Source organism: Herpailurus yagouaroundi, unplaced genomic scaffold (assembly GCF_014898765.1).
Source record: "Herpailurus yagouaroundi ecotype Mexico unplaced genomic scaffold, PumYag 207, whole genome shotgun sequence".
Taxonomy (NCBI): Eukaryota; Metazoa; Chordata; class Mammalia; order Carnivora; family Felidae; genus Herpailurus; species Herpailurus yagouaroundi.
In genome coordinates, this window is record NW_024412438.1 from 943,938 (window position 1) to 971,753 (window position 27,816).

General features: G+C 56.2%; 1 protein-coding gene and 1 long non-coding RNA gene across 3 annotated transcripts; one reads left to right on the forward strand and one right to left on the reverse strand.

Annotated features, from left to right (window-relative positions):
• Positions 1 to 20: 20 nt before the first annotated feature.
• LOC121015514 (uncharacterized) lies at positions 21 to 5,527 on the forward strand. Of its 2 annotated transcripts, none has more exons than XR_005783845.1 (2): positions 21 to 147; positions 5,167 to 5,527. It is a non-coding gene; the product is annotated as an uncharacterized LOC121015514 (long non-coding RNA). The 2 variants fall into 2 exon arrangements; XR_005783844.1 differs by lacking the exon at positions 5,167 to 5,527 and adding an exon at positions 284 to 538.
• Positions 3,349 to 27,319, reverse strand: LOC121015508 (sodium/potassium-transporting ATPase subunit alpha-4). Its single transcript, XM_040452452.1, has 20 exons — positions 27,128 to 27,319; positions 26,488 to 26,538; positions 24,881 to 25,015; positions 24,480 to 24,597; positions 20,497 to 20,765; positions 18,769 to 18,967; positions 18,419 to 18,528; positions 18,120 to 18,254; positions 14,769 to 14,958; positions 14,459 to 14,631; positions 11,536 to 11,675; positions 11,065 to 11,215; positions 10,620 to 10,788; positions 10,231 to 10,385; positions 9,955 to 10,078; positions 8,578 to 8,723; positions 6,230 to 6,360; positions 6,022 to 6,123; positions 3,680 to 3,771; positions 3,349 to 3,422 (listed from the first exon to the last, which is right to left on the reverse strand). Exons 1-20 carry the CDS (start codon positions 27,197 to 27,199, stop codon positions 3,394 to 3,396), a joined length of 2,691 nt encoding a protein of 896 aa, XP_040308386.1. The 5' UTR covers positions 27,200 to 27,319; the 3' UTR covers positions 3,349 to 3,393.
• Between the last annotated feature and the right edge of the window lie 497 nt (positions 27,320 to 27,816).

The window sequence follows — 27,816 nt, forward strand, 5'->3', positions numbered from 1 at the left end:
CCGCCCCCCGGCCTCCCAGAGCCCCTCCCCCGCCCCTTCCCCGCCGTCCAGGACTCCTCAGCACGGTCCCCACGCCGGCCTAGAAGCTCATCGCCATATTAAGAAAGGAAAAGGCCTGAGCTAAAAATAAGACCAGATGAGTCGGAGGTAAATGATGCTGGGCTGGGGGAGGGGAGGTGTGGGGTAATTAGGGAGAGCCCGGGGAGGGCCAGGGTACTCGGACTGAGGGGAATGGGGGTGGAGAGGAGGGATTCTGGGTCAGAGATTGAATTCACGAACACAGGGCACGAGGGGCACAGACGCTGGATTGCCTCCCCGTCGTCGTCGGAAAACCCGGGAAGCTCCTCCGGACGAGGTCTGTTTGCTCGATCCCGCGGGCGGAGGGGGCCGTGAAAAGCAAGCGGGCTGCAGAAAGAGACCCCCTTGCACTTCCCTTCAGAGAGCCAGGACCAGGGATGAGGTCATCCTCTGAATAAAAGATGGAGCCTCGTCCAGGACTGGCCACCTGGCTCGGCCCCAGCCAGTTTCCTGTGCTTCACTCAACACTCCTCAGTCGGGACGCAGGGAAGGACGGGGCGGGCGGGGGGCAAGGAGCCCTGGCTGCCGTCCACCCTGCAGACATGCGAGGCGGGGGTTTCTCTCCGCGAGGAGGCCCAGGAGAGGAGGGGAACCGTCCAGCCGCCTCCTGCCTCCTGCCTCCTGCTCGCGCTCTGCACTCCCATCAGAGGGGACCCGGTTCTCCAGGGCACACAGGGAGGGAGGCTTCCCCACGCTGGACCACGATGCATTCTCGCAAAGGGGATCAGGTGTAAACGCCAGGGGAAAGGTTAAAACCCGAAGAGGTGGGACCTCGACCCGAACCCCGGCCGGGGAGGTTGATTCATTCTGTGCACCTGAGAGTTGGCGGGAGGAGGGACTCTAACTTCCTGCGCCCCAGCCTGGGGGGCGAGCACCAGAGAGGAGCTCCGCTCTAGGCTCCTGGGAAGGAAGGACCCTCTTCTCGGCCCTCCAGGGCTCTTACCATGCACAGGTAAACTGAGGCACGAGGGAAGCCAGGGAAGAGGCTGGATCAAAGTCAGAAGTCTTCCCTTCCCACCCTGAGGGATCTCCGGCTTTGGAGAGACAGGGTTTAGTTTGCACCCAGGCAGGGGGCGTGACATTATCTTAGGAGGAATAACTTTGCCCCCTCCTGTGGGGTGGACCTTGCACAGCTAAGCAAGGAAGGCCACAGAAAATCTCAAGAATGTGGCAGGAGTGGGTCCAAGAGAGACAGCTGTCACTGGAGGGGAGGCCGGAGCTAACCTGAGCAGGGCTGGTGGGAGCTGGAGAGGCCTCAGAACGTTTCTCCTGGTCTCACAGGAGAGCCGCTGTCGCGCCCACAGCCCCGCAGCCAGAGGGCAGGAGGGAGGGCCGGGATTTCTTCCCTCCGCCGCATGTCGGTGGGGGGTGAGACCCTGGAACACCGGCCCTGTCCCCCAGGACGCTGACCCCCTGCTCCCCCAAGGATGTGAGACGGGGCGAAAAGGTGACCTTGGCCCCGCAGCCTCCCCACCTTCTCCCCCTTCGTTCCCACTCCCTGCCCTTGGCCCTCCAGGCCTAGCCAGTCCTTCCCAACAGCTGTACCCTCCCCTCCTGCCCCCTGCCTGCTCTCCGTGCTGCTGTGTTCCCTACTTTCTGCTCCGTCCCTTCTCTCTGAGCCCCTGCCCTCAGGCCCTTGGGCTCGTAAGCCGCAGCCGCTGATATCAAATGACCCTGAGTTGGGGCCTCTGTATTTTTAACCCACCAGACACCCGAGGCTCCTGCTACTGAAACCCGAGGAGCTGGCCCCTCCGTGCTCCCCGTGCTCCCCGTGCTCCCTCACTCCCCACACCCTGGCCCCTCTGTCCTCCAGGTCTGGTTCAGCCCTGTCAGCAGCAGAGAAGGACCCCAGGCGGATATAGCCCTGTCCCCAGGGGACCTGGTGCTGGAGGGGGGAGGCTGACAGGTGGGAGAGACCTCAGGAGGGGAGGAGTGGCTGGTGACCCCCTACGATGGCTTCCTCTTTGCCACCCCACGGCCTCTCGTTCCCTACAACTGTCCGCGGACCTTCCTCCCTCGCCGTCCTTTTGTTCTGTTTCGTCTTTTGTTTTTTGTTTTGTCGGTGTATATTTTCTGCCCGGCCCACGCTGGGGGACGAGTCTGTGGGTGGTTAAGGGCACAGGTTTTGGAATCCGACAGACCTTGGTTTCCTCATCTAAGAAACAGGGTGGCTGATAAGAATCTGTTTGTCGTGTGAACTCGCGGATGGGGCGTGCGAGGCCCTCGTCCCACTGCCAGGCACGTGTGCTCTCACTTAACACATACGCTTTGTTTTTGGTGACAGTCTACGACTTCCCCCAGCTTTCCTTAGCATTTTCCCCAGCCCTGCGGGCTTTGGGGACATGGCCCCTGAAGACGTGTGCCAATGAGCTGACCCGCAGCGTGAAGCCCAGGGAGCAAGAGCCAGCAAGTGGGTGAAGGGGGAGGGGCCGCCCCCGAGGGAGACACTCCCAGGCTCGTCTTCCTCCTCCACCTGCGACCAGCCCGGAGCCTGGCGGAGACCAGGATTTGGGGAATGTCTGTCACCCTGTGCGGAGCCTGGGGTGCGAGGGGCAAGGGCGCTTCACCCACAGTCAAGGCTCCAGGGATCCAGAATGGGGTGGGGTCAAGATGGCCCGACAGCGGGGCGCGGAGGGCGGACCGGCGGCCCCGTCCCCAGAGGAAGGCATTCACCACTCGCCCTGTGACACTTCTCAGGTCCTGTCTGGACCTCAGGCTCTTCATTGACTTCATAAGGTCTTTTCTAGCGCTAAAGCTCCATGAGGAGTCCAACTGCCAGCCGGGACGTGGCGCCTGCGGCCCCCTCTCTAGGCGGTGGCTCCGCTCTTTGTCCCTCGCCTGCACCCGTGTCTCTGATCCTGCTTGACTTGTCCTGGCCTTGTTTTCCTCCACATCTTCAGACTCGAAGTTGGGGGCTAGCCCTCGAGGGGCAGGGATGCTTGAGTCCAACCCTCTCCCTGCCTCCACTTGGTCCCCGAAAGACTGCCCTGCGGGGCTCCCGTGGAGATCTAGGGGGACGGTGGCACGATAACCCCCCGTCTCCAGAAACCAGACAGACGCATCCAGCCAGGTGAGGGCCATTGCAAACATTTACTCTCTAGACTGGCGACTGATTCAACAGGACAGTGCCTTCCGCTGGGCTTCCCGTCCACCCACCCGGTCTCCTAGCCCCAGTGCCCTCAGCGCAGCCCCAGGCTCGCCTGTCCCTAGCGTCTCTGCTCCGCTCGCCCCCCTCTCCCATGTGCCGAGCTCGCCACCCCGACCCCCCACCCGGCCCTGGGACATCCGTCAGGTAAAGCTCTTCCTGTGCCGAGTTCAGTAATAGGTCTCTCTCTCCAGCCAGCCTGTGGAAGAGAGGACACCGGAGTGAACTGGGGATGGGGGAGGGGAGGTCTGGGGGGGGCGGGGCGTGAGGCATGAGGGGGCCGAGGACAAGGTGGGAGGCACCGCGGACAGGAGGGAGCAGAGCGGGCAGGCCAGGACCACGGGGCCTGTCCGGCAGCAAAAACCCGGGGGGCAAGGGGCCCGGGGCAACAGGGCAGGAGGGGAGAGCCAGTGGGGAGGCCGGTGACCACTGAGAGCAGGGCGCAGGGAGCCTCACCGCCAGGATGACGACGGATGATGAGCCTTCGGATTTCATCGTAGGTAAAGATAAGAGCACTGTAGGGAATGGCACAGAGCCACCAGGCTGTCCTGTAGGGAGCAAGAGTCGGTCAGTGGGGCAGCGAGGGCGGGGCCAGAGGACGCAGGTGCAGAGGACAGCGCACAGAACCGCGTGACCCGTTGTGGGGTGCAGGGTTGAGCCCTACCTTTCAGGAGGCCCGAGCCTGGTGGGGGGAGGGAGGAGACAGAAACACAAGCAGCCACAGATAACAGAACGCGACAAATGCTGAGTTAGCGGCACACGCGGTGTTCCTGGCTTCTGTGGAGCCACTCAGGGCGACCCCTGTTGCCCTGCAGGTAGTCGGGGCCTTGCGCCCACACAGGGGAGGTTGTCTGAGTAGGACGCGTCTACCTGAGTCTAGACGTGTGGGGGCATTTCACCAAGGGATGGATATACGTGTCCATATGGCAAACACGCGGAAAGTTCTTCTGCCGGTTGACCCCCTTCTGTAACTAGAGGCCGGGGACAGAGACTCTGGGGAGGAGTCAAATCAGAACCACGTCTGTTCCCTGGGGTGACAGACAGGCAGGTGGCCTCGACCAGTGCCGTCTGATAGAAATACACCGCGAGCCACCCGTGAGAGCTCACGTTTTCCAGTAGCCACATGAAAATAAGTAAAAAGAAACGGGGGCAAGTAATTCTAACAGGGCGTTTTATCTCACCCAGTGTGTCCGAAGTATCAGCATTTCCACGTGGAACCAACGTGAACGTTTTTAAGGGGATGGTTTACACTCTTCCTTTTGTCCTAAGCCTTCGAGGTCCAGGGGGCACTTCACAATGACAGCGCATCGCATGTCGGACCCTCGATTTTCAAAGGGCAGCGGAAACCGTAGCCCAACCCAAACAGGAAAGGTGTATTGAGTAGAATAATCTCTGATGGCACTTTAGCTTTTAACTCTACCTCAGCTAGCTACAATGGCGGATTCCGTTTATCGGTCTCTCACTAGCCATGTCTCAGGAGCCTGAGAACGAGGGACGGAAGCAGGGCGGCTGCCATATTGGCCAGCCATATTGGCTTTGGCCGCGGGCTCACTGCACACGCGCACACGCGGTCCCACACACACAGCCGCCCAGTCACTCAACAGCAACTGCCGTGTGTCCGCTCTGTGTCCGCGCAGGTCCCAGGGGAATAAAAGTGATGCCAGGATGGCCTTTGATCTCCAGGAGCTCAGGTGATCAAGGGGAAAGAAGGTAGAAAGACACCCAACACGAATACAGTGTTAGGGGATGTGTTGTATGGCCGGGGAGGGTACAGGATGTTTGGGATCACGGTTAATGCTCAACCGCATCTACCAGGACTTGCGTGTTGACGTTAATGGCAACAATAATAGAACCACTGCCAACAAAGCTCCCGCCACGACCCAAGGAGCCGCGCTTGGTGCATAATATTCTTTCCTTGTGTCATTCTCACAATACTCTGCCAGGTGTGCATGACCAAGACTCTGCAGGGAAAGCTGAGCCTCAGACTGGTTATATACCGTCCAGCACAACACACAGTGGAGTCGGAATTCGAAACGGGGCTCGTCAGTATCCAAGGGCAATGCCGACATCTCTTATTAAGCATTCATTGAGCACCTACAGCCCACAAAGCGTTGTGTGAAACACTGCAAGGGACGGAAAGGTGAGCAAAGTGTGTGAATTCGTGGCAGATGAGCTGGACGAACACGCCCGAGACCATTGCAGAGGCGGGCAGGGCGATGAGAGTGGGGTGGTATGGCACGTTTGCTTTTTTTTCCCTGTAAAAGTCGCGATAGAACATCTTCGTAACAAGCGCACGCCGATGTAAAAAAAACAAAATACACCAAGACACAGACGCACGGGCCTGTTTGGAACAAAACGAGGCACCAGCCAGTAAGAACTTCAGTACGCCCGCTCACCTCGGCACGTATGCGCTTTGAATGTGTTTGCCTGAGTAGGACAGGATTAGCCATGCCTAGATTGGGCGATTTTTATGCCTACTTCCCCTCTGAGCAATTTGAATCCTGGAACAGTTATAGCACACATCACCATAAAAAAAGGTGCCCCTCTGTTTAGTGCCAGTAAGTCTGCTCAATTTGCATGTCTGGACGAGGGTCACTTGACACGGTCCCAGTCCCTCCCTAAATAAGACATGCTTCTTGGAGCACAGATGATTCTCCTCACGTCACCCAGGACGGCCCCCAGCCAGCCAGGCAGCCCCCAGCTCGGGGCTTCCCTTTCCAACACACCACTTCCTGTCCCAGGCTCTCCCTGTGCCGGGGATCCCCACCCCCCTGGCTTGCGTCCCTTCCCTTACTCACTTGAGTGGGTACATCCGCAGGGCCATGTCCATGCCTGGAGTGTAGGAGAGAAGAACAGCCAGGAATGTCTCCTCCATGAGCCCAAATATTAGGATGTTGTTTCTGGGAAGAAAGGTGGAAGGGTGTGCCGAAGAAAGGGAGGGAGAGGTAGGGGAAGCCAGTGCCCTGCGTGCAGGTGTGAGGCGGTGGGGGCCCGGGGGGCGCTCACTTCATGCCCTGCTGGAAGATGGAGTTACGGCGGGTCTTGCAGATGATGAGGTCGGCCCACTGCACGACCACGATGCTGACAAAGAAGGCCGTGTGGCACGTGAACTCCACCACCTTCCGCTGCTCGTAGGTCTGGGGGCGGGCAGGGTGGGGAGGGGCACTGTCAGAAGGGGTTCGGGTGCACCTCAGGGCCCCTCCTGCCGTCCTGGACCCCAAGGCTGGGTCAGACCTTCAGCCCCTTCGGCTTTACGCCCTCTCGTCCCAGCCCTCTTGTTCGCGCTGGGTTGTGAGCTAGTTCACAGGCTGTCCTGACCCACTGAGAACGACTCAAGGGCAAGCACCTGTCCCATTGACCTTCGAGCACCCTCCCAAGCTTAGTTCCGTGAGCGGCACGTGGTGCGGCTCGGGAATCCCCGCGTTAGAACGAGAAGGGTTGTGTGAGGGGAGGCGGACCCCGAGAGCGGCGTCAGAGGAGATGGCTCAGAAAGGAAGGTGGGGCCAGAGGGCATCTGACCACAGAGACGGGAATGCCCGAACGGGTGGCACCGGGGAGGAGGCGACCACACATCTCCAGTGGTTCTCTCTCGCACTCACACTTCCCGCGTAAGGAACGTAAATCTAGTGGGGAAGATAAACAGGCTGGCCGTGTCAGCCTCATAGTGGTTTATAAGAGAGGTCACTCGGGACCGTGAGAACACAGAAGAGGCGCATCCAAATTAGGCTGGAGGAGAAGCCCATGTTGGAAGACAAAAACGGCCTGTTTACAGCAAACTTGTAGAAGGAATCAAGAATTTGAAAATACGTAGGACTGGACGACAGTGGGATGCCACGTGCCGAACCTCAGGGGGTGTGGCCCAAGTGGTACCCGGGGGAAGAGATCGAGCCCTAAATGACCAGAAGACATCGGATGGAAACGACCGGAAGTTGATGAGCCAAGCGCTGCGCAGGTAACGCATCCAGCGGGCACGTTTGTGACGCCAGGTTGCATGGCCACGTCTTGCAGGTGGTCATCGACCAACACCCCGGGGCTCTGGGGCCGCTGGCAGATCTTGGCTCTGACTCACTGCCTAACACCGCTCCTGTCCTGGTTTCTGGGGATCCAAATATCCGTGTGGATGATCCTTCCACTGCCACGGTCTCGATGTCTGCCCCCCCCCCCCCATCATCTCCTTCTCCAGCGGTGTTTGCCTCCGCTCCCCACCTGGGCCCTTTGCTCCCTCAGGGAGACTCCAGATCCTGTCCTTCCCAACAGCTTGTTTCTCTGCGATTTCAATTTCAAGCATCTCTTCTGCTCTGACCACCACTACGTGAGGCTGCATCTTGGCCGCAGGGAGAAAGTATCAAGATATGAAACTAACAAAGGCTGGAGTTGAGGATTGAGGGGATGCTGACCATGATTTGGGGCCTCATTGGCCCCCGGAGCGATGTTGGTTGCTGGGAACACTGACATCTGATGGCCTCGTGGGGCTGAGCTAGGGGAAGCCAAGTGCGTTCAGTGGGCATCTTTCCAACGACCGGGATTCTAGCACACTATCGGGAAACCTACAATTAGCGCTGGCTTAGAGGCATCATGGTGAAGGAGGAAGGTGTTAGACGAGAGTCAGCGTGGAGCTCCCGCCCAGCTCTTCTAGGGATGTGTTGTGGGACTTGGTGCAAGTCGGGGAATCCTTCCAGACTCTGCTTCCTCACTTACACAGGGATAATAGACTATGTGTCCTCCATCAACTTTGTGTCTTCTGTGGTCCTACGATGCTAGCAATAATTGGGGTCACATCTCCTACTGTCTTGGAAATTGGGACAGGAGTTGTTCACAGGTAGGAAAAAAGCACACTCACTAAAATTCTCAAACACCTCGTGTTGGGGTTCGTCCTGGGTTTTAGGGAAGCCTACTACAGAGAGGCATCCTCTGGGTTTAAAAGCTTAGAAAGGTGAGAAAGGGGGAGACAAAGCAAATAGGTTTTCAGACTTGAAATCATATTATTTGAACTCCCGCAGAGGGAGGGAGAGAACAGAGGGAGAAGAGCCAGCCCTCATTTCTGGGCCAATGATGGCTGGAACCTGGAAGAACAGAAATCAGCCTCCAAAAGTTGACCTGAGGAGGAAGAACACCAGGACTAAGGAAGCCAAAAGATGCAGGAAGGTAAGGACAGGTGACAGACAGCAGGAACAAATGGAAATGAAGCCATTACGCCAAGTCGTCACTTGAAGGACCTTTGCCGACGTGATCGGAGATTGGGGTCGTGTGGGACTGGAGAAGAGGCGTCACCTCTGTCTGTCTGCTGCCTCCCTTCTCCACTCTCACTGGCCCACTCTCACTGGCCACTCTCTAGGGCCGACCCCCTGACGCACCCATTGCTGTCCGTAACTGTCCTCCAGGTCATTGAGGAATCTGTTTTCCCAGTTGAGACGGATGCCCAGCAGATCAAGAGGTCTGAAACCATTCTCGGCCAGGATCACGAAGTAGGTGAAGAAGCCAGCCAGAGCCTGGATCATCCCTGTGAATGGCAGAGTCACAGGACAGGGGAAACTGCTTCAGAGAAGCACCTCACAAGGCAGACCATGGAAGGGGTGGTGGCCGGGAGTGGCTCCTGGCTGGGTTGGTGTGTGTCTGAGCTTCTAAGGCCGGAGATGCCGGCCGTCAGTGACCCGGTCCCATCATCTCTCTCGGACTTGTGTCCAAGCCCTGACGTTTGTCTTTGGGCTCTAACCCAGAGCCTTCTTTGAGTCGTATAATCTTAAAACTGAAAGGACCTTGGAGGGGATTTATTCCCCCTTTCCACCGAGAGCGCGCTGGACTCCTCTTTCTCCACTTCCTCTCTCGTGCGGGCCCTCATCAGGTCCTGTGCTCTCTTCGAGACTCCCCTGCCTGCCCCTTGCCTGTCCCTGAGTCAACACCTCCGTCCCCCAAGCCTGGCCACGGCGATAGAGGATGTCAGGGTTAGCATACCGGCTGCGGGGCTGCGCACGGAGTCCCTGTGGACGCTGATTCTCACAACAATGATAAACTATTCGTCAGGGGGAAAACAGGTTCTAACCTCATCCGGGGTCCCACGGGCACTAAGTGGCGAAATCGGGACTCACACCTAGCAGCTCCTGGGTCTAGCGGCTTCTACGTGTTTCCTCTTCTAGATGTCCCCTGTCCCCAGTCTCTTCCCTGTCCATCCCTCGCCTGCTCCACTGGCGAGTCCAGAGCAAAGACTTCTGACGGCTCTCAAGTGTCCTTCGAGGCTGGCTCCAGGATTCACGCGACCTGTGCCTACAGCCTGATTCTCTACCGCTCCTTTCTCGGGAGTACGCGCTCCCCCAAAGCTGCCGACTCACTCTTCAACTGGCAGACATGTGTGTTTCCCCTCCCCTGACCCCCTCAGCTGACTGTACGCCTGCCGTCTTCTAACAGCGGGTGCGGGTCTTGTTTCCTCCACAGGGTCCCCCCTGACTGTCCTCCTGGCTCGTGAGCCCCCTGCTCTGTTCTCCGGTCACGTGTCCCATTCACGTTCGTTGTTTGGCACTTGGAAAGGTGCTCTCCTTTGATGTGCGTGTGTTCCTTCTCGGCTAGACTCTGAAGTCAAGGGCAGATCAGAGCTCAGCGGCTCTGTGTGTTCCCAGGGCCCAGCACGGTCTGTTGTCATGAAAGTATCTCCCTGACTTCCACACGGAGCCGACTCCAACGGCCCGGCAGGTGCAACCGCTCCCCACACCCCCAGCCCCCCATTCCTCTGGCCGCACCAATCTGTCCGTAGGCCATGCCAATGAGACGGTGGTTCACCAGGTTATCAGTCTTTGGATTCCGCGGGGCCCTCTTCATGATGTCACTTTCAGCTGACTCGTAAGCCAAGGAGATGGCCGGGACCTGGAGGGTGGGAGAGACAAAGGACGCAAAGTTCAGGAGGAAACTCACAAGTCACTTGAGCGAGCTCTGTCCCTCACCCTGAACACGGACTTTTCCTGCCTCCAGACCCTCTCCCGGGAGCTCCTCGAGCCGGGTTCCAGGCTGGGCCTCACCATGTCTGTGCCCAGGTCGATGCAGAGGATGGTCACGGTGCCCAGAGGCAGGGGGATGTTGGCGATGATGAAGAGCAGGAAGGGGGTGATCTCGGGGATGTTGCTGGTCAGGGTGTACGCGATGGATTTCTTCAGGTTGTCAAAGATGAGGCGGCCTGTGGGAGGTGGTGAGGGCGTCAGGGAGACGGGAGGGCCCCCTCCCCGGCCCAGGCGCTCGAAGCATGGTGGCCCGTGTCCCCCAGAGACGGGGGAATGTGTGTTGGAGGGGAGCCGAGGCGGCATGCGGGTGCCTGGGGCCCTGCGTCGGCTCTGCGTTGGGGTCCAGAGGCCTGGGAAGCCAGCGCCGGCTTAGCGTCCCCGACGCCACCCCAGCCCGCGTGGCCCCTCACCCTCCTCCACGCCCGTGACGATGGAGGCGAAGTTGTCGTCCAGCAGGATCATGTCGGCGGCCTGCTTCGACACGTCGGAGCCCGAGATGCCCATGGCGATGCCGATGTCAGCCTTCTTCAGCGCGGGGGAGTCGTTCACGCCGTCCCCCGTCACCGCCACGATGGCCCCCTGGGCGAAGCACAGAGGGACTGAACTCACACCACTGTGACCCATCGGGACCCGTCCCAAAGCTCACTCTGCTCCCATCATCCCTTGTCTCTAAAGGTCCTCGTGCCCGGCCCTTCCCTGTCCGGCTCCTCCTGAGACGTTAGAACTCTCGGGGGGCCTCAACTGGCGGCCGTCTCAGGGCTCAAGACAGGGTGCTCTCGGGAGTCTCCTCCCGGCCCCAGGAGGTTTGGGGCTGGGCTGGGCGGGGCCCCCCGAGGCACCCCCCGTCGTCCTCACCTGCCTCTGACAGCCCTCCACGATGATGAGTTTCTGTTGCGGGGACGTCCGCGCGAACACGATCTCCGTGTGGTTCCTGAGGATCTCGTCCAGCTGCTCCGACGTCATGTCCTTCAGGTCCGAGCCGTGCACCACGATGGCCTTGGCTTCCCTGAGGGAACGGGTTCCAAAAGTCGGTTCAGAGGGCTCAGAGCTCGCGTGTCCCCGGCCACCCGCTGTCCCCAGGTGGACACACCGCACCCTTGCCTGCTTCCCGCCTGCCCCTCCCTTTGCTCTGCGTCCTTCTGCAAACTCACTGATGTGGTCGTGTGGCCATTTCCCTATCATGTTTTACTTTGCCGTCAGTAAACCCCATACGTCCTATCTACCTACCGCACGAGGCTTCAAGAACCTTAGTGAGTGGGGATCCGGGTGGGGCAGACTGAGGACGGAGGGAACAAACGGCAGATCTGAGTTCTTTAGGGGTCCCACCTGGGGTCGATGCTGCTGCAGATGGGGACCTTGAGCTGGGCGGCCACGTTGTCTATTGTTCTAGCGCCTTCAGAGATGATGCCCACCCCTTTGGCTATGGCCTTGGCTGTAATGGGATGATCCCCTGTTACCATAATCACCTGGGTTGGGAAGGGAGGAAAGAGAAGAATCATCTTCAGGGAGTCCTGGATCCTTTGCCTTTCTCCCCACAACCCAATGGATCACCGCCTTTATTCCACAGGGGAGTTAGCAGCTCATCCCCGAGACCTTGCGCTGCCGTGGCTTCCCTCCCGGGACTGGGTCAGGACCACCAGACCATAAAACATAGAACCGTTTGGGCTCTAGGTTTCCCAGGAATAAACTGGGAATTTGGGCACATTACTATATTCAGAATTTCATTGAATTTGCTCCAGAAGCTGGTCGGCTTCTTCAAGCTCAGAAGACAAACACCTACACAGAGAACACATGGTAACAAAGGAACGTCTGGAATCATCCGTCTGCCCTAGCAAAATACCATCTAGGCCCAGGTGTGTGCTGATCCTCGCTTTTCCTCTCACTCCCTCTTCCTTCGCCTCTCCTGGGGTCCCCTTCTGTATGTCAGCACTTAGCCTCCTCTCCGTGGGGAGCGCCCACCTCCCCGCGCGCCACCGTGAGCTCTGCAAGGGAGGGCCGTGTCCGTGACCCCTTGTGAAGTTTGGCCCTGGCGCGAAGCCTGGCACACAGCCCTCGTTCCACAAACAGCCATCAGAGAAGGGAGAAAGAGTGACCGCGTCCGGGGAACCACGGCTCCTGGCTCCCGGGTGCCCTCCAGGCGCATGATTTTCCGGGCGCCGATGGAAGGAGAAGGCAACTCCGTGGCTGTGACGGAACCATGCAGCCTCGACGAGTGGCAAATGTAATGGGGTCGGTCCTTGCAGGTTTATTAAATCACATTAGTTCCAAAGGCCTGAGCACAGGGCTCTACCTGGGGAAGTATGGGCCCTCCCGTCATTTCCTTGTAGGAACTTCGCTGCCCTGGGACCGCCATCCGATCCCTGTCAGCCGCCGCGTTAACATCGATCCGCTCTGCATCAGCGCCGTTTTGGAATCGGCCCTGAAAGGGTCCACCCTTCGGGGCAACCCCCTGTACGTCTCACATTTTGTCCTCCTCGGAGGATGGTGTCACATGTATGTCTTTCACTTCCCTGCAGGGAAAAGGGATGACTCAAAATTTCTCACCAAGTCGGCCAAAGTCCTGGCAGCTTAGGGTCCAGAGGAAGTGATGACGGGAACTGCACATCTGTGCCCGGAACACGGGCTGGCCCGGAAGGCAGCAAGGCCTCAGCCTCCGACTGCTGCGGGCTCGCCTGCTTCGGGCCCTGACGACACCCAGGCTCGGTCAGCCCCTTGTCCCCCCCCGCCCCCCGTTCGGTCCTCCCTGCCTGCAGGTGCATTTGTGACCCTCTTCTTCTCGCTAAAGGGACCCACAGATCCCCAGATGCATTTCACACCTGCAGCGTGATTCCCCACTCCGACGGCCGCCTCAAAGCTCAGGAAACTCCAATGGGCCCTTCTCCACGTGCCTCCCATCGCATGGTGTGGGAGCTCAGAGAGCCAGAGGGAGGGAGCTCGGGTCGGTGTGGGCATCCTCCGCAGATGTGCTACAATGAGGCTGTCGCTACAGAGAACTGTCCCATGCAAGCAGTGTGTACTCATTAGGGAATTCACTCAAAATAGTTCCTACATCCAGCCCTTGGTTCTCAGAAACCAATCCTTGAACTTGGCATGGCCCAGCTGCCCTCTGACAAACTGCCCACAGTCAAAGGTCTAAGATAAAGCCAGCTCTGCAGAGAGCATCTCGTTCTCCCTAAAGACCTCCAGTGCTACCCTCCGCCCCACCCCTCCATCTAACTGCTCTCCCCCCACGTCTGGGATCCGGAATATCAGGTAAGAGCGGGAGAGGTGCCAATCTCTAATCTCCCAGGTTGGAGGTGAGTCTTAGAATTTGGCGTGGAAGTGGGGTACAGAACGTCTCAGGACTAGAGAAACTCTGCAGCTCCCCCCTGAAGCCCGAGCACCCCCTGGCCAGGGAACAATCCCCACCTCCGGGGGTGCCCGGCGACTATGCCTCACTTTCCGACCGATTCACTTTGGTGTCAGCTTTTGTACCCCCGGACGTGTGCCTGTTAGCGCGGCTGTTCCCTGCGTCAGGTCGAGGGCCCAGCTCTCATGACCTCATTCTCGCCATCGCCTGCTCCAACCCCCAGCCCATCCCGGCAGCACATTGACCTGACCCCTTCTAGCACTTGGCTACCTCTACTGTGGCCTGCGGACCGGCATCATCTGGGAGCTTGTCACCAGTGCAGAATCTCAGGGTGACTTAGACCTGCTGAATCAACACCTGCGTTCCAGAAAAAGCCCCAGATGAGTCGCATGCACAACCGTGTCCTAGGACGCCGGTCCTCAAACTGACCTGCCTACGGAAATCTCTATGAATGTTTTAAAAAATGCAGATGCCCGGGCCCCACCCTGAGAGTTTCCGATGTAATGGGTCTGGGGTATGGCCTAGGCATCAGATTTTTTTTTTGAAGTTTATTCATTTATTTATTTAAGTAACCTCTATACCCAATGTGGGGCTTGAACTCACAACCCCAAGATCAACGGTCACAGGTTCCACCGACTGAGCCCGCCAGGCGCCCCCAGCCATCAGATTTTTAAAGCTCCCCTGATGATTCTCACGGTCAACGCAAGACAGGGTTCTAACGACAGAAGAAACTTCCCGTTTACTACTAGGTCGTCTCTTACGACTAAACATCATGAGCTCGAGGAAACCGAAATCAATTCAGGTAAACCTAGATGGCAGAGAACCCGTTCCATGCAAAGCTTTCTACCCTTGTGCCGTGTTGTGACGGGTCGGCGGCTCCTGGGACCGTCAGAGGTTTACCTTAATCCCCGCACTGCGACACTTGCCCACGGCGTCGGGCACGGCGGCCCGGGGAGGGTCAATCATGGAGATGAGCCCCACAAAGCAAAGGTCCTCCATGGGGAAATTGATCTCATCCGTGTCAAACTTGAATCCCTTGGAGAAAGTGGTGGGCAGATTCAAGAAACAGAAGCCTGGAGAGACAGAGGGAACGGAAGTCCTTCAGCTGCCGACGTCTCCGTCCCGCTCACCCCAGCGCCTTCAGCTCTGCGCCCCCCGAGCCACGACCAGGTGGTGCCAGTCCTTCCAGGGTTCTTTCCCAGCCCCTCACCGAGCACGCGCTCCCCCAGGCCTCCCAGCTCCAGATAGGCGTCCTGGAACTTGCTCTTCATCTTCTCATCTATGGGGTACTCCTCTCCGTTCAGAAGGTACGTGGAGCAAAACTCCAGGATCCTCTCGGGGGCCCCCTTCATCATCAGCACGTGGGGCTGGGAGCTCTCCTCCTGCAGGTGGATGGACATCTGGGGAGGAGAAAAGAGTCCCGTTTCACACCCTCCCCCTTCCCACTTCCTCGGTCCCCAAACCCCAGCGCAGCCGCTCCCTCCGGGCAGCTCCGACTCAGGGCCGAGCCCACCCGTCGTCCTTGCCGGGAATCCAGCCTATAAGAAATCTGTTATCTTCTCCGCCACTGGAGGCTGAGAGCTGGACCAGGACTCTCACTGTCTCTGCTTCCTCTCTGCCTGGAAAGCAGAAGGTTGAGCTGGGCAGAGGCAGCAGAGTGGACAGGAGAGAAAACGCAGGGTCTGCGGGCCTGGGTCGCAGGGCCGGCAGGAATGCTTTAGGACCTCGGGTCGGTCCATTTAACCTTCCTAAACCTTAGTGCCTCTGATGAAAAGCAAAAGATTCTGTGTTGCCGACTTCATCGGGTTTTTAGGAGAGACCCCACAGTCACGAATGAGCGTGGAACTTTTGACTCCCCTAAAACTTAGCTGCTAATACGGCCTGCTGTTGACCCAGAACCTTACCAATAGCGTAAACGGTCGATTGGCGCATATGCTACATGTTACGTGTACGATATACCGTATTCCCACTGAAAAGCGAGCGTGAGAAAAGCCAGCGCTGTTACGACGATCACAAGAGAAAACGCACAGACAGTACCGTGCTGTGTTTGTCGAGAACCGGCGGTGTTGAAGTGGACCCCCGCAGTTCACACCTGCTGTTTGAGGGTCAGATTGTTTTCCTCTTTTTAAGTTTATTTATTTATTTTGGGACAGAGAGAAAGCACAAGCCAGGGAGGGGCAGAGAGAAGGAGAGACAGAATCCCGAGCAGGATCTGCACCATCGAGGCTGAGCCCGGTGCGGGCCTCCAGCTCACAAACTGTGGGATCGTGACCTGCCCGAACTGACGTCAGGAGTCAGATGCTTAACCGGCTGCGCCACCCGGGCGCTCCCGAGGGTCAGATCATTTGTACAAAGTACTTTGAAAATCACGAAGCATCATCCAGAGGTAGGTCGGTCATTGTCATGCCCTTGCCCCTCTCCCAGTAGCGTGAGAAGTCCCAGGGGCTAATGGAAATCTGGGGTCGGGGTCAGTGCGGTGTGCTGGGGACAGGGAAGGGCATAGTCAAGAGTGACTGAGGAGACCACACTCAGGGAGGAGAGAGAAATTAGATGCATTTCGGTTTTGCGTCTTCTCTTGATCTCTGATCTGGGAGCGGGAATTATGGTGAGGGTCCTCTTAGGAGCCAGGAAGTCCCTATTCGTAGCCTGTCTGGTCACAAAAGCAGCACCTGGAAATGAGCAGGTGCAGAGGAGGCCGGATTGCACCGTCCAGAGGAGAAGCGGTGGGAAGCCTGTGTGTCAAATGCCGTTCAAACCATCCCATTAGAGGGGCGCCTGGGTGGCTCAGTGGGTTGAGCGACCGCCTTTGGCTCGGGTCATGATCTCCTGGTTCGTGGGTTCAAGCCCCCCGTCGGGCTTGCTGTCAGCGCCCCGCCCCCCGGCCCTCCTCTGCTTGTACTCTTTCTCTCTCTCAAAAATAAACATTAAAAATAAATAAATAAAAATACAACCAACTTATTCAAAGGCCCATCCCATTAGAAACTTTCAAATATTTCTTACCACTTTCAGTTGTAGTCAAAGTATGCCTAAGCAGTTAAGAGGAAAAAACCTTAGCTTGTCTAAACAGAAAGCTGTAAGCGGTTTAAAAAGCTTGGTTTTCTGAAGGCTTAAGACGCATTTGTTCGCTATTTATGGGGATTATCGGAGGCGATGGCGTGACCTACTTATGAGTTAGCCCGTTGGTCATGGGAAAATCGCATCTTGATAGAAAATGGCAGATCAGAAGGTGGAAGCAGTCTGGAAATATCAGAACCGAGACGCTCCTTTCCTTTTAGTCCGAGAGCGAGGAAGAGATCGCGCCCCGCAAGCGACGAGCGGGCCGAGGACGGCCGCGCTCAGAGCTGGAGTTAGGCCACCACCAGTTAGGGCGTTTGCTTGGCCGGCTGGGCGCACCGGGCATGGGAACCACCGAGGAAGGTTGTGCCGTTGGCACGTGATAGCTCGGGAAAGGCGCTAACCTGGTCGTTTTGGGGGAAGTCGCTATTTCGTGGGACGTCCCAACGAATGTCGTGGGTATATTTGGCTTTTATTTTGACTCGTGCGGCAGAAGGGGCATCCACCTCTTGGCCGTCACAGGCTTTCATCCGGCCCTGCCAGGCACACAACCCTCCTATGGGTTGTGAGGCTACTAAACGTCAGATAAAAGTAGAAATAAGTTCGCAGTTTGGGCTCAGGAGACCTATCTTGTTACACTGACTGAAAGCCATCGGAGACACAAAACTCTGGATCTCTTTCTTGACCGCTTACGTGCTCGATGTTCAACGTGAGAAGACGGGGAATTGGGTTTTTAAAAACTCCAAACCCCATATAGCTTTTGTTATTATTATCATTTTTTTTTTTTAGTTACAATTTTTTTTTCCGCTTTGTGAGGAAAACTTTTAGGATCTGCACTCCCAGTAACTTCCAAATACCGCCCTTGCTGAGTCTGCCTGGCGTCCTCGCGCACAGGCCTGAGACGAAACAGGGCACCACCGACCGGGGAGCGCCTTGCAAACCCAGCCTTATCCCGCGGTGGTAAGCCTGGCGGGAGCCACAGAGATGCCTCCGACAGCTGCACGAGGCTGGACCCCGATTGTCACCCGGCGGCTTTCGCTACCTATGGGACACTTCCGACTTGCTCTTTTCGCAAGCGACTGGGAGACTCCTGCTCAGCGTCTTTCCTCTACCTGTCTGTCACTTTCTCTTGCGGTGAACGTCTCCTTTTTTAAAATTTTTATTTATTTTTATGTTTGTATTTTTTGAGAGAGAGAGAAAGAGAGCAAGGCGGGGAGGGGCAGAGAGAGGGGGAGAGAAAGAATCCCAAGCAGGCTCTGTGCAGTCAACGCAGAGCCCGACGGGGGGCTCGAACTCATGAACCCCGAGATCACGGCCTGGGCCGAAACCAAGAGTCGGACGCTCAACCGACTGAGCCACGCAGGTGCCCCCAGCCTTCCTCTTAATGAGGATGCTGGTTATCTATCCACGTCTTCATTCTACTGTTCAGAGATTAGGTTGAAGGCGACGGCATTCTCCAAACGATGAGCCCACCCCCACCGCCATTCTGCCTTCGCGGGTTCTGTACCTGGTACTTGTTGGTGGAATTAAAGGGAATCTCGGCCACCTTGGGGTTTTTCTCTCTCATCTCCTTCACAGAGCTGTACGAATGCTCGATGAACTTGAGGAGGGCCGACTCAGAAGCATCACCTGTTGTGGCTCGCTGCCGAGACGGGGTGTGTTTGCTAAGCCCAGGGGGTACGGCACAGGGACGGGGGGGGGCGTGGTGGGGAGGACCTGGGGGGGAGCACTGAAGAGAGGTGTCTGGGGAGGGCGCGGGGCACGCCCCAGACACCGAGGCATCCCCTCCCCGCGCAGGCCCCATACCTGGACGATGGGAAGGGTCTCCTGGTTAGCCTTAAAGTCAGCTCGGTTGCAGAGGCCGGCGATTCGGGCCAGGACGAACCAGGTAGCTGAGCCCTTGGCAAACGTTTTCCCTGGGGAGGAAGGGGGGGGAAGGAGAAGCTCATGAGTAGGGGGCAGGGGGCAGGGCAGTGCAAAGCAGGGACATAGCCCCATCCTGCTCTGTGCCCCAGTGCCTGGCACCTCCGCACCTTTCCTCCGTGCCTCCCTTCTCTGCACTCGGGGCCCAGCCGTCTTCCCCGCGTCAGATTCCGCAGCCCAGTCGCCACCCCCGGCCAGCCCCGCACCCTCGGCCCACTGGTGCCACCAGTCACCAGTCTGCTCTTCGCTGGTGTCCGCCTCGTAGATGGTCTCATCGAACCACATGTGGGCGACGGTCATGCGGTTCTGGGTGAGGGTCCCCGTCTTGTCCGAGCAGATGGTGGAGGTGGAGCCCAGCGTCTCCACCGCCTCCAGGTTCTTCACCAGGCAGTTCTTGCGCGCCATGCGCTTGGCGGTCAGGGTCAGACACACCTAAGGCCGCGAAGAGGGCAGACGATCAACGGAGACAAGACGTCGGCCACTCACACCACGGTGTGCTTGGGAAATCTGGTAGCTGCTATTGCTATTGTCACTGTTTGTAGTCATTTCACTTTCGTTCCCACCTAGTCCTTAGGAATCCCATCTGGGGCCGTGGTAAAGGAAATCAGGGAAGGGATTTTGTTCGCGCGTTACGGCAGCGCTTTGGAAAAAGAGAGTCTTCCTCTACCAGGGTAACGTAGAGCACGGCCTGATCCCTGGAATATTCTGCTCCCCCAGGATCCTTTCGTCTTTTCTATTCAGCAGGCCCTGCTCCAAATCGAGTTCAGGCCCCCCCTGTGTCCCTCAAGTCCGGTCTCCCCGGGGACCACGTCGGTAGCTAACGGTTCACTGGGGTATAAGATGCTGTGTGTGCGGGGCGGGGGGGGGGGGTGGGGGTTGGACCAATAGTTATCAAAAAAGAACACGGAGCGAATCATGAAACTGAGAAGGAATATTGCAGACTTGAGAAGTCACTCAAATCCGATTTTTGTGGACGTCAATTATACGGACCGCAAATTCAATGAAAGTCAGGTATGCGGCAAGGTTGTTTGAAAAACGAATACGTTCTTAGGCCATGGCTACAACAGGACAGAATTCTAATCGTGGGGTTATGATCTATTCACATCTCATCACTGGTCTTGGGGTTTTGTGCTAACCAACCACACCCTGGGTTATTAATTCTCATTTCTACTTTAAGAAGGATATCGGTAAACTAGGGCATACCCCAAACGGGTGACCAGCCAGCCGGGGGCCTGAAGGCCGTGTGACGTGAAGGACGGCTAAGGGAAAAGGGGTTATTGTTTATCTCCCGCCGGAGGTTTTGAGGAGGACACGATGGATACCATCAGTCGAAAGCATAGTTTGTAGAAGGGAGAGAGAATTGACTTGTTTTGCGTGTCTTCAGATAGGAAAACTGGGACCAAACAGGAAAACCTGTTTCTGCTCAACACAGTGAAACCCAGCTACAGCAACCTAGTGACGAAATGAGCAGAGCGCGGATGGGGCGGGCTTCCCAGGACCAGAAACCATCCTCAGCATCTGCCACGGATTGTACACCGGATATTCGGCATCGGCTGAAAGGCTGGGTTTCTATGGGCTCTGAAGCCCTTTCTGGTAAGATTCTATATTCCAAGTCAATCTTCCTCTAGAAAACCCGATGATTCCATTAGGCCTGGCGAGGTTCAGTGATTCGGCCAAGTGCGCCCGCCGGTACACCCAGGACTGGAACTCACTGCCGACGGCTGAGAATCTAATGCTCTCTGCACCGCAACTCACGGAGAAAACAGAGAAGGCACCAGAAAATGCGGGTGGGGGAAGTCGGTGCCTTTGGGGAGCAAAGCGGGTGGTAACGGTACACACATCAGGGGTAGCCTGCCCTCGAGAGGTTCAACAGCAAGAGAGATTTCTTGTGTTTTCTAGTGGTTTCCACCCCTGGGGTGGTTTGTCTGTGTAGACGGCCACCCTCCACCTTGGCTACTCACAGTGACGGTGGCCAGCAGCCCCTCGGGCACATTGGCCACAATGATGCCGATGAGAAAAATGACAGCCTCCAGCCAGCCGTAGCCCAAGCTGAGCGAGAGCCCGAAGAAAGAGACGCCAAGGAAGACGGCCACCGCCGTGATCAGATGGATGAAGTGTTCGATCTCCACAGCGATGGGGGTCTTGCCCGTCTCCAGGCCTGACGTCAGGGAGGCGATGCGGCCCATCACTGTGGAGTCTCCCGTTGCTATCACAATGCCCCGGGCTGTTCCTGCAGAGGAACAGGGAAGTCTGAGGTGGGGAAGTGGCCGCCCTTGGTTCCTGCAAGGACACAGCTGTCAGGAGCAAGGTGGACACTCAAGAGCCTCCTGGAGGCCGTCGTGTTGTATTCTCCTCACATTTAGTTGACACAAGCAAAGGGTCTCCTCGCCCGAAAAATCTCTGATTTCACAGTCCTCCCATTTCACTGCCTTATTGCCTTCCCTGTCAAGAGGGTCTTTGTTGGGGCACCTGGGTGGCTCAGTCGGTTGAGCGTCCGACTTCGGCTCAGGTCATGATCTCACGGCTCGTGGGTTCGAGCCCCGCGTCGGACTGTGTGTTGGCAGCTCAGAACCTGGAGCCTGCTTCGGATTCTGTGTCTCCCTCTCTCTCTGCCCCTAACTCACTCGCATTCTGTCTCTGTCTCTCTCAAAAATAAACAAACATTAAAAATAAAAGGTCTTTGTTACACTGATTCTGAGTATCTCTTATTGCCTGTCTGTTTCTTATTTTTCCCTCAGCAGCTGCAAAGTTTCTAGATCCCCAGGAATGGTGGCCGCCCTCCTGTTAGAGCCCTACCTTCCAACATCGGCCTCTCCCCTGAACTAGTGTGTCCTCCGTCGGTGGCATTTTGCCCCCAGGAGCCGGTGGGCAAGGTCTGGAGGCACCTTGGCTGTCACCTCTGGGGTGGGAGAGGTCGCTGCGCGAGGGCGTGGATGCTGCCACATCCTGCAATTGACGAGAGAGCCCCTCTGTCCCCCTACAACGAAGAATTATCCTGCCCCAGTGGCCCCAGTGTGGAGTTCGAGAAACGGCTCCGCTGAGCCCCTCCCTGCTCTGCTGGCTGGAGCCAGCCTGACCCCTGCTGGGGAGGAACCGTCATAACAGCTGGGCTTCTGGGCTTTCGCTCCGCGGACCCTGCCCCGGCCTCAGAAGGGGGACCTGGACGTCACGCTTGGCTCCACACCCGTGGGATGCGGGCCCCTCACCTACGTGGCTCGAAATGAGGGGCCCGTTCTTGGCTCAAAACGGTTTTTTCCTGCTTTACCAGAATGGCTGGAATCCCTGCCACTACAGTCACCGAATCACCCAGAAAGAGCTGCGTATTCTAGAAATAGCACCTGTTTTCTAACCAGCAGGGCTCCGGCCGGAAGTTCAGTTTTGCAGCGTGGTCGCTGCCCGGTCTGAGAGTCAGCTCCTTACCCTGAGACCCAGGTGCGCTCAGCCTGAAAGTGGGCCGAGAGCATCTATCTACAAAGTGGCGAGGATGAGAGGTGACAAAACAGCTTGGAACAGAATCGGGCACATAGGACACACCCAGATACTCGCTTCTGTCTTTTCTTCATCTGGATGAATTTGGCCTTAAGAAGGATCGACAGAAACTCCTACGCGTGACTCAGGAGGGGTGGCTCGACTCTGACGGCTCCCGCAAACACCGTGGCTCAGAGCGGCTGGTCCATTTCCAAGGTCCCCTTCAGCTGAGTGGGCCTGAGAGCAGGGTCCCACCCTGAGGGCGGCGGGCGGGGCCGGGGTGCCGGGGAAGACTGGCTGCGTCCAGGGCTCTCTGCACACGGGCTCCACACGGGCGGGAGTAGGTGGCGTTCACCGAGCCTTGTCAAAGCAGACACTCAGATGACTGAGGGGGACCGAGAGGGCTTTGTGTTTGAGGGCAGGGTAGCTTGGTGCTACCTACATCTATTTTGTGCCAGGGTTTGGTCTGATTCGCCTTTTGCACGCCTTCCCTCGTGGGTTCGTCCATCCGCAGAGGCGGGATTTAGTACCGAATCTCACGTGTCTGGAGACAGGATGGGTTGATGCGAAGCTGGGGAAGGTTGAGCCCACGGGCAAGCCTCCTGTATCCCAGGCCAGACTGACCCCTCCAGACCCTGCACGTCGCCAGGGAGACAGCTTGGGCCCCGTGGAGATGCGTGAGAACCCAGAGTCAGACGTCCGTACCTGCAGCCCTGTCAGGGCCGTGGCCATGAACGTCGGGAGGTGAGGATCTGGGATCAAGGTTGAAGGTAGGCTACTAGTTTGCAAACCGCGTGGACATCCCTCAGCTGCACAGTCAAGAGCTCCTGGGGCCTAGCTCCGCCCTCTCGGCCACATCTTGGGTCCCCGTGGTCTCCTCCGTTCCGGCCGGAACTTTGTTTCCTGGGTGGGATGCCACCACCCACTTGCTCCTTCATCTGAGGCATACGCTTTGCTGATGAAAACCCCACTTTGGGAAGACAAATCTGAGCAAAAGCTTTTCCTGAATTTTAATAATTGAAATCCAGTGTTTTTGGAGGAACCTTGGTCGCCTGGCTCTTTCTGTCCGATCAAAATTTAAAAATGGTTCAATGTCGATTTTATTTTCTGGTGGGATTCTTATTTATTTCGTTTTATAATTACTCTCATCTGTTATAGTATTTTCTCTTTTTAAATTTAAATTAAATTAAATTAAAAAAATTCGTTTTAAGTTTATTTAAGAGAGACAGAGACAGCGTGAGTAGGGTAGGGGCAGAGAGAGAGAGGGAGACAGAGAATCCCAAGCAGGCTCCACACTGTCAGCGCAGAGTCCGATGCGGGCTTCGAACTCACGAAACTGTGAGATCATGACCTGAGCCGAATCGAAATCAAGAGTCGGATGCTTAACTTGCTGAGCCACCCAGGCGCCCCTCATTTTATTTTATTATTTTATTTATTTCATTTTGCTTTATCTTATCTTAGTTGGCTCCATGCCCCTTGTGGGACTTGAACTCACAACCCAAAGATTAAGAGCTGCATGCTCCACTGACTGAGCCAGCCAGATGCCCCCAAAGTATTTTTGCATTAAATAATTTCATTAACAGAGAGATCAGTAGGCGGCTTTGTCCCAGAGAAGGGTCTACGGAAAGAACATGGGCTTTGGGAGACAGACCTGCAGGAGAATCCTTGATTTTCCTCTTTCCTATCGACTTGTGCTCTTGGAGACTGCATTTAACTTCTCTGAGCTTCTCATGTGTAAAAAAGCGATAGTATCCGTCGTGCAGTGTTGTGAGCGTCAGAGACATCTGTAGCACTTGGCGCGTCCAAGGCGTTCAATTAAAAAATAGCTATTTCTTGGATACCCAAACATTTGTTGTTAAGCACGAATAATGGCTTTCATGTGTGTTCAGGGGGTGTTGCAGGCCTCCCTGAGGGGGAAGGTTGACATAATGATATTGAGTCCGTCGTTACCACCCTTGGCCAGAACTGCCTGCACAAGGGTGTCTTAGATTCTAGGAGCAGAGCCAACGGGTTGAGTGGCACCGTTGGTAACTCGGATCTCCGATGCTGATACCTTTCTGGAATAGTGAGAAGTTAGCGCTCAACTCACGAGAAGACTGACCTGGCGGGGCTCAACAGTTTTCTGTCCTTCTGTGCTATTTTCAGCTGAGAGAGCACAGTCTATTCAGCAGCCACAATGGAACTAGCTGACGACTGCAGGGCACTTCCAACGTGTTAGGCTTCGTGCTAAACATTTTCTGTGCATTGAATCCACATAAACATCCACGGGATAGCGACTCTTCGTATCATCGTGGTGCAAAACGGGGAGACGATGGCTTTGACCTTTCCCCAAGGTCGTGCAGCTCATGAGCGATGGAGAGCCTCACCCGTTTACTGGCTCTTACCTACCCTACTGTCTTTAGAAGATAGAGGGTTCTTGGAATCTTTATTTCAATCTCTGCTTTCGAATCTAGGCCACTGATGACGTCATGCTCACCTTCCACGCAGTTGGTGGAGAAGAAGCAGATGTTGCGAGTCTCCAGAGGGTTCTCGTGGCTGAAGTCAGGGGAGCGGGACTGGGGCTCTGACTCTCCAGTCAAGGAGGAGTTGTCCACCTGGGATGGGAGGGAGGATGGGTCGTAAAGTGAGCATGGGAAGAAAGATCCCTTCCTAAAGATGACACATCTTTATCCGCCACCGACGCCATCATTGTTGGCTTGCAGAGAGAAACAAATTCACACCCCAGCACCTATTGTCTCCAACCTCAAATTTGCACCTGTAACTTCTCGAGGTTCTGAATGATAAGATCGTGCTTTCTTTAACCGAATCCAGGCCAGTACCTAAGGTCACCCTAAGACCATGCTGGGCTCCCTCCCTTGGCTTCCCCCACCCCCTCACCTTACATCCTTGTGCAGAGATGAGCCGGAGGTCCGCAGGGATTCGGTCTCCGCCCTTCACCTCCACCAAGTCTCCTACCACCACGTTCTCTACGTTGATCTGTATCTTCTCTCCATCCCGAATCACCAAAGCTTGCTGTGGGAAGGCAGTGCTGGGTCATTTCCAGAACTTTCTGCTTCCCTCATCCTGCTTCTGGCCTATAACCTCTTGTTCCTGGGCTCCTTCCTTCTGACTCCCTTTCTTACACCGTCACTCACCACATCACGCTTGAAGGTCTCTTTGGCGGATTCCAAATTCTTACCATCCTTGTCCTTTGCGATGTGACTTTGATGACCCTGTCTCTAAGAGATGGGGTCTGTCTCTCCATCCCTACACCTAGGCTTGGCTATACCACTGGCTTCGGCTCCTGAGACATTAGACACATAATGCAAAGCAGAGGCTTAAAAAAGTGCTCGCACGTGGGCGCTTGCCCTTTTGTCACCGGGAACCCCTCTGCCACCATATTGAACAAGCCCGAGCTCGTCTCCTGGAGGAAGAGAGGTCAAAGGAGAAAGGCCCCGGCTGTCACAGCCATCTCAGTCATCCCCAGACATGGGGATGAGGTCATCTGAGACCTTCCAGCCCTGCTCGGCTCAGCCCAGATCAGAACAGCCCCAACCACAGAAGTGTGGGAAACGCTATGTTTGTTGTTTTGAGCCACTAAGTTTGGGGTGACCAGTTAGGCAGCAAAAGCGAACGGATGGTCTCCACACTCCTGCTTCATTTTACCAAAACATTGTTCCCCGAAGTCTTACCCGAGGGAGGAATTAATTCACGTTGACAGCAAAGGGGAAAAATCTCCTGGGCTAGGACACCAGAACATGATGGTGCTGTCGGGAAATTCGCGCCTGTTCCTTTCCGAGTCTCCATCTCTGTGCCTAAAAACCTCTTTCTGCTGTCATGTTATTTCCAGATGCTGACAAATCATCTTTTTTTAATTTGAAAATTACCTAAACTTTCAGGAAGGTGTCAAGCATAAAAATGGTACTAAGAATACCAGTATAACTTTTACCCAGATTCACTGTTAACGTTTTACCCCACTCGCTCTGTCCTTCCGTCACCGTGTCTACCGACGTGTGGATGCGAGCACTTCTTTTCCGGAACCGTCTGAGGGTACGTTACGTACGTCGTGGTCTTCTATCCTGCACCTTTCAGGGCGCACAGCTCAATAATGAGTATGTTAAAGAACCACAATACAGCTAGCGGTGTCGTTAACTTTCGCTTTGACACCAGACTTTAGTCTGCTGTTTGTAGACCCAGTACGTCAGTCCCCTATTTGTTGGGACCCAGTACGTCAGCTGCATTATTTGCCCCTTCGCCACAGGACTTGGTCTCGTCCAGGTATTGCATTCAGTTGTTGTGTCTCTTTAGCCCCCTGGAACCTGGAACGTTCCCGCGGCTGGCCTTTGTCTGGCCTTTGTCTTTCAGGTCATTGAGGAGTCCAGCCTTTCCAACTTCCTTTGCCCCTCCCTCACGCGTCGCAGGATGTAACGTTCAGGGGACTTAAAAACTGCCCGTTTGGGCACATTCTACGCCTTGCTCACCTGATCCTCCCACACCGATCCTACCTGAGGCACCATGTTCTTGAAAGACTCCATGATCTTGGAGCTCTTGGCCTCCTGGTAGTAGGAGAAGCAGCCGGTGATGATGACCACGAAGGACAGTACGATGCCCAGGTACAGCTGGGGGCGGGGATACACAGGGCTCATCAGTAGCCCTTTTTTCTCCTCTTCAAATCAGAAAATCAGCTCGCCAGGGTAATGGCCGGGGAGGGGCTGAGGAAGAATCTGGAGCAGGGTGTCTCAGTCGGAGCCCTGAGCTACCGTGAAGGCCCGCAGGATGCAGCAGAACCCCAGGATGCTTGGGCTATGCTTGGGCTGGGGGGGGGGGGCAGGTAAGGGAGGGAGACCAGGAGGAAGGAGGTGAAGAGATCAAAATTCTGGCAAAGAGAACGGGGCCGCAGAGTGCTTTGATGATGAGGCAGGAGGATAATCAAAGGAGAGCAAGTTTCGGGGTGAAACCATGCCTCTCAGGCAGCTGCATCAGTAGCTTTCTAGATAAAAGCCTAAGGACCAAGGGCTCCCTCAGAAAGTCCTGGGAGTACCAGGGGTTTGGGCCAGAGGCCTTCGAGAGGGCAAGGGTGCGGAGCAGGAGAGTATCAGAGCTAAGCAGAGACCGGGCTGGCCGGTGGCAGTGGAACAGACTCACATTATCTCTGGAAAGATCCTCCTTGAAATGCATCTGGATGCCATAGGCCACGAAGCAGAGAATGGCACCCATCCACAGTAAGATGGAGAAGCCACCGAAGAGTTGTTTACAGAACTTGACCCATTCCGAAACGGTGGGGGGCGGCGTAAGCACGTTGGGTCCATCTCGGTTCAAGATTTCCTGTGCCTTTTTGGCGCTAAGGCCCTGTGTGGAGAGGAAAGAGGGAAGAATGGAGGGCCGCGAACAGAGAAGCAGGCTCCGGCAAGGCTCAGATGTGCCATTTATAGCCCCAAGACGCGGTTAGAGGGTCCAGAGACCGAGGAAGCTCCCTGAAGGCCACCCTGGAATTTCTTCCTAGGTAAGGTGGGATTTTAAAATTTGCATGATAGAAGGGACAACCTTTAGCGTGTTTAAAGCATCCCAGGGTTTTAAACTTTATTTTGAGAGAGGCCGAGATGGCGTGAAGGGGAAGGGCAGAGAAAAGGGGAAAGCGAGAATCCCCAGCAGGCTCCTTGCTGTCAGCGCAGATCCTGACGCTGGGCTCGAACTCAGGAAACTGGAGATCATGACCTGAGCCAAAAACGAGAGTCTGATGCTTCAACGCCTGAGCCGCCCAGGCGTTCCCATCAGCACGTTTACATGGGGAGGATTTTTAGCTGATGGGTCGGTTCACAAAAAATTTGAATTTG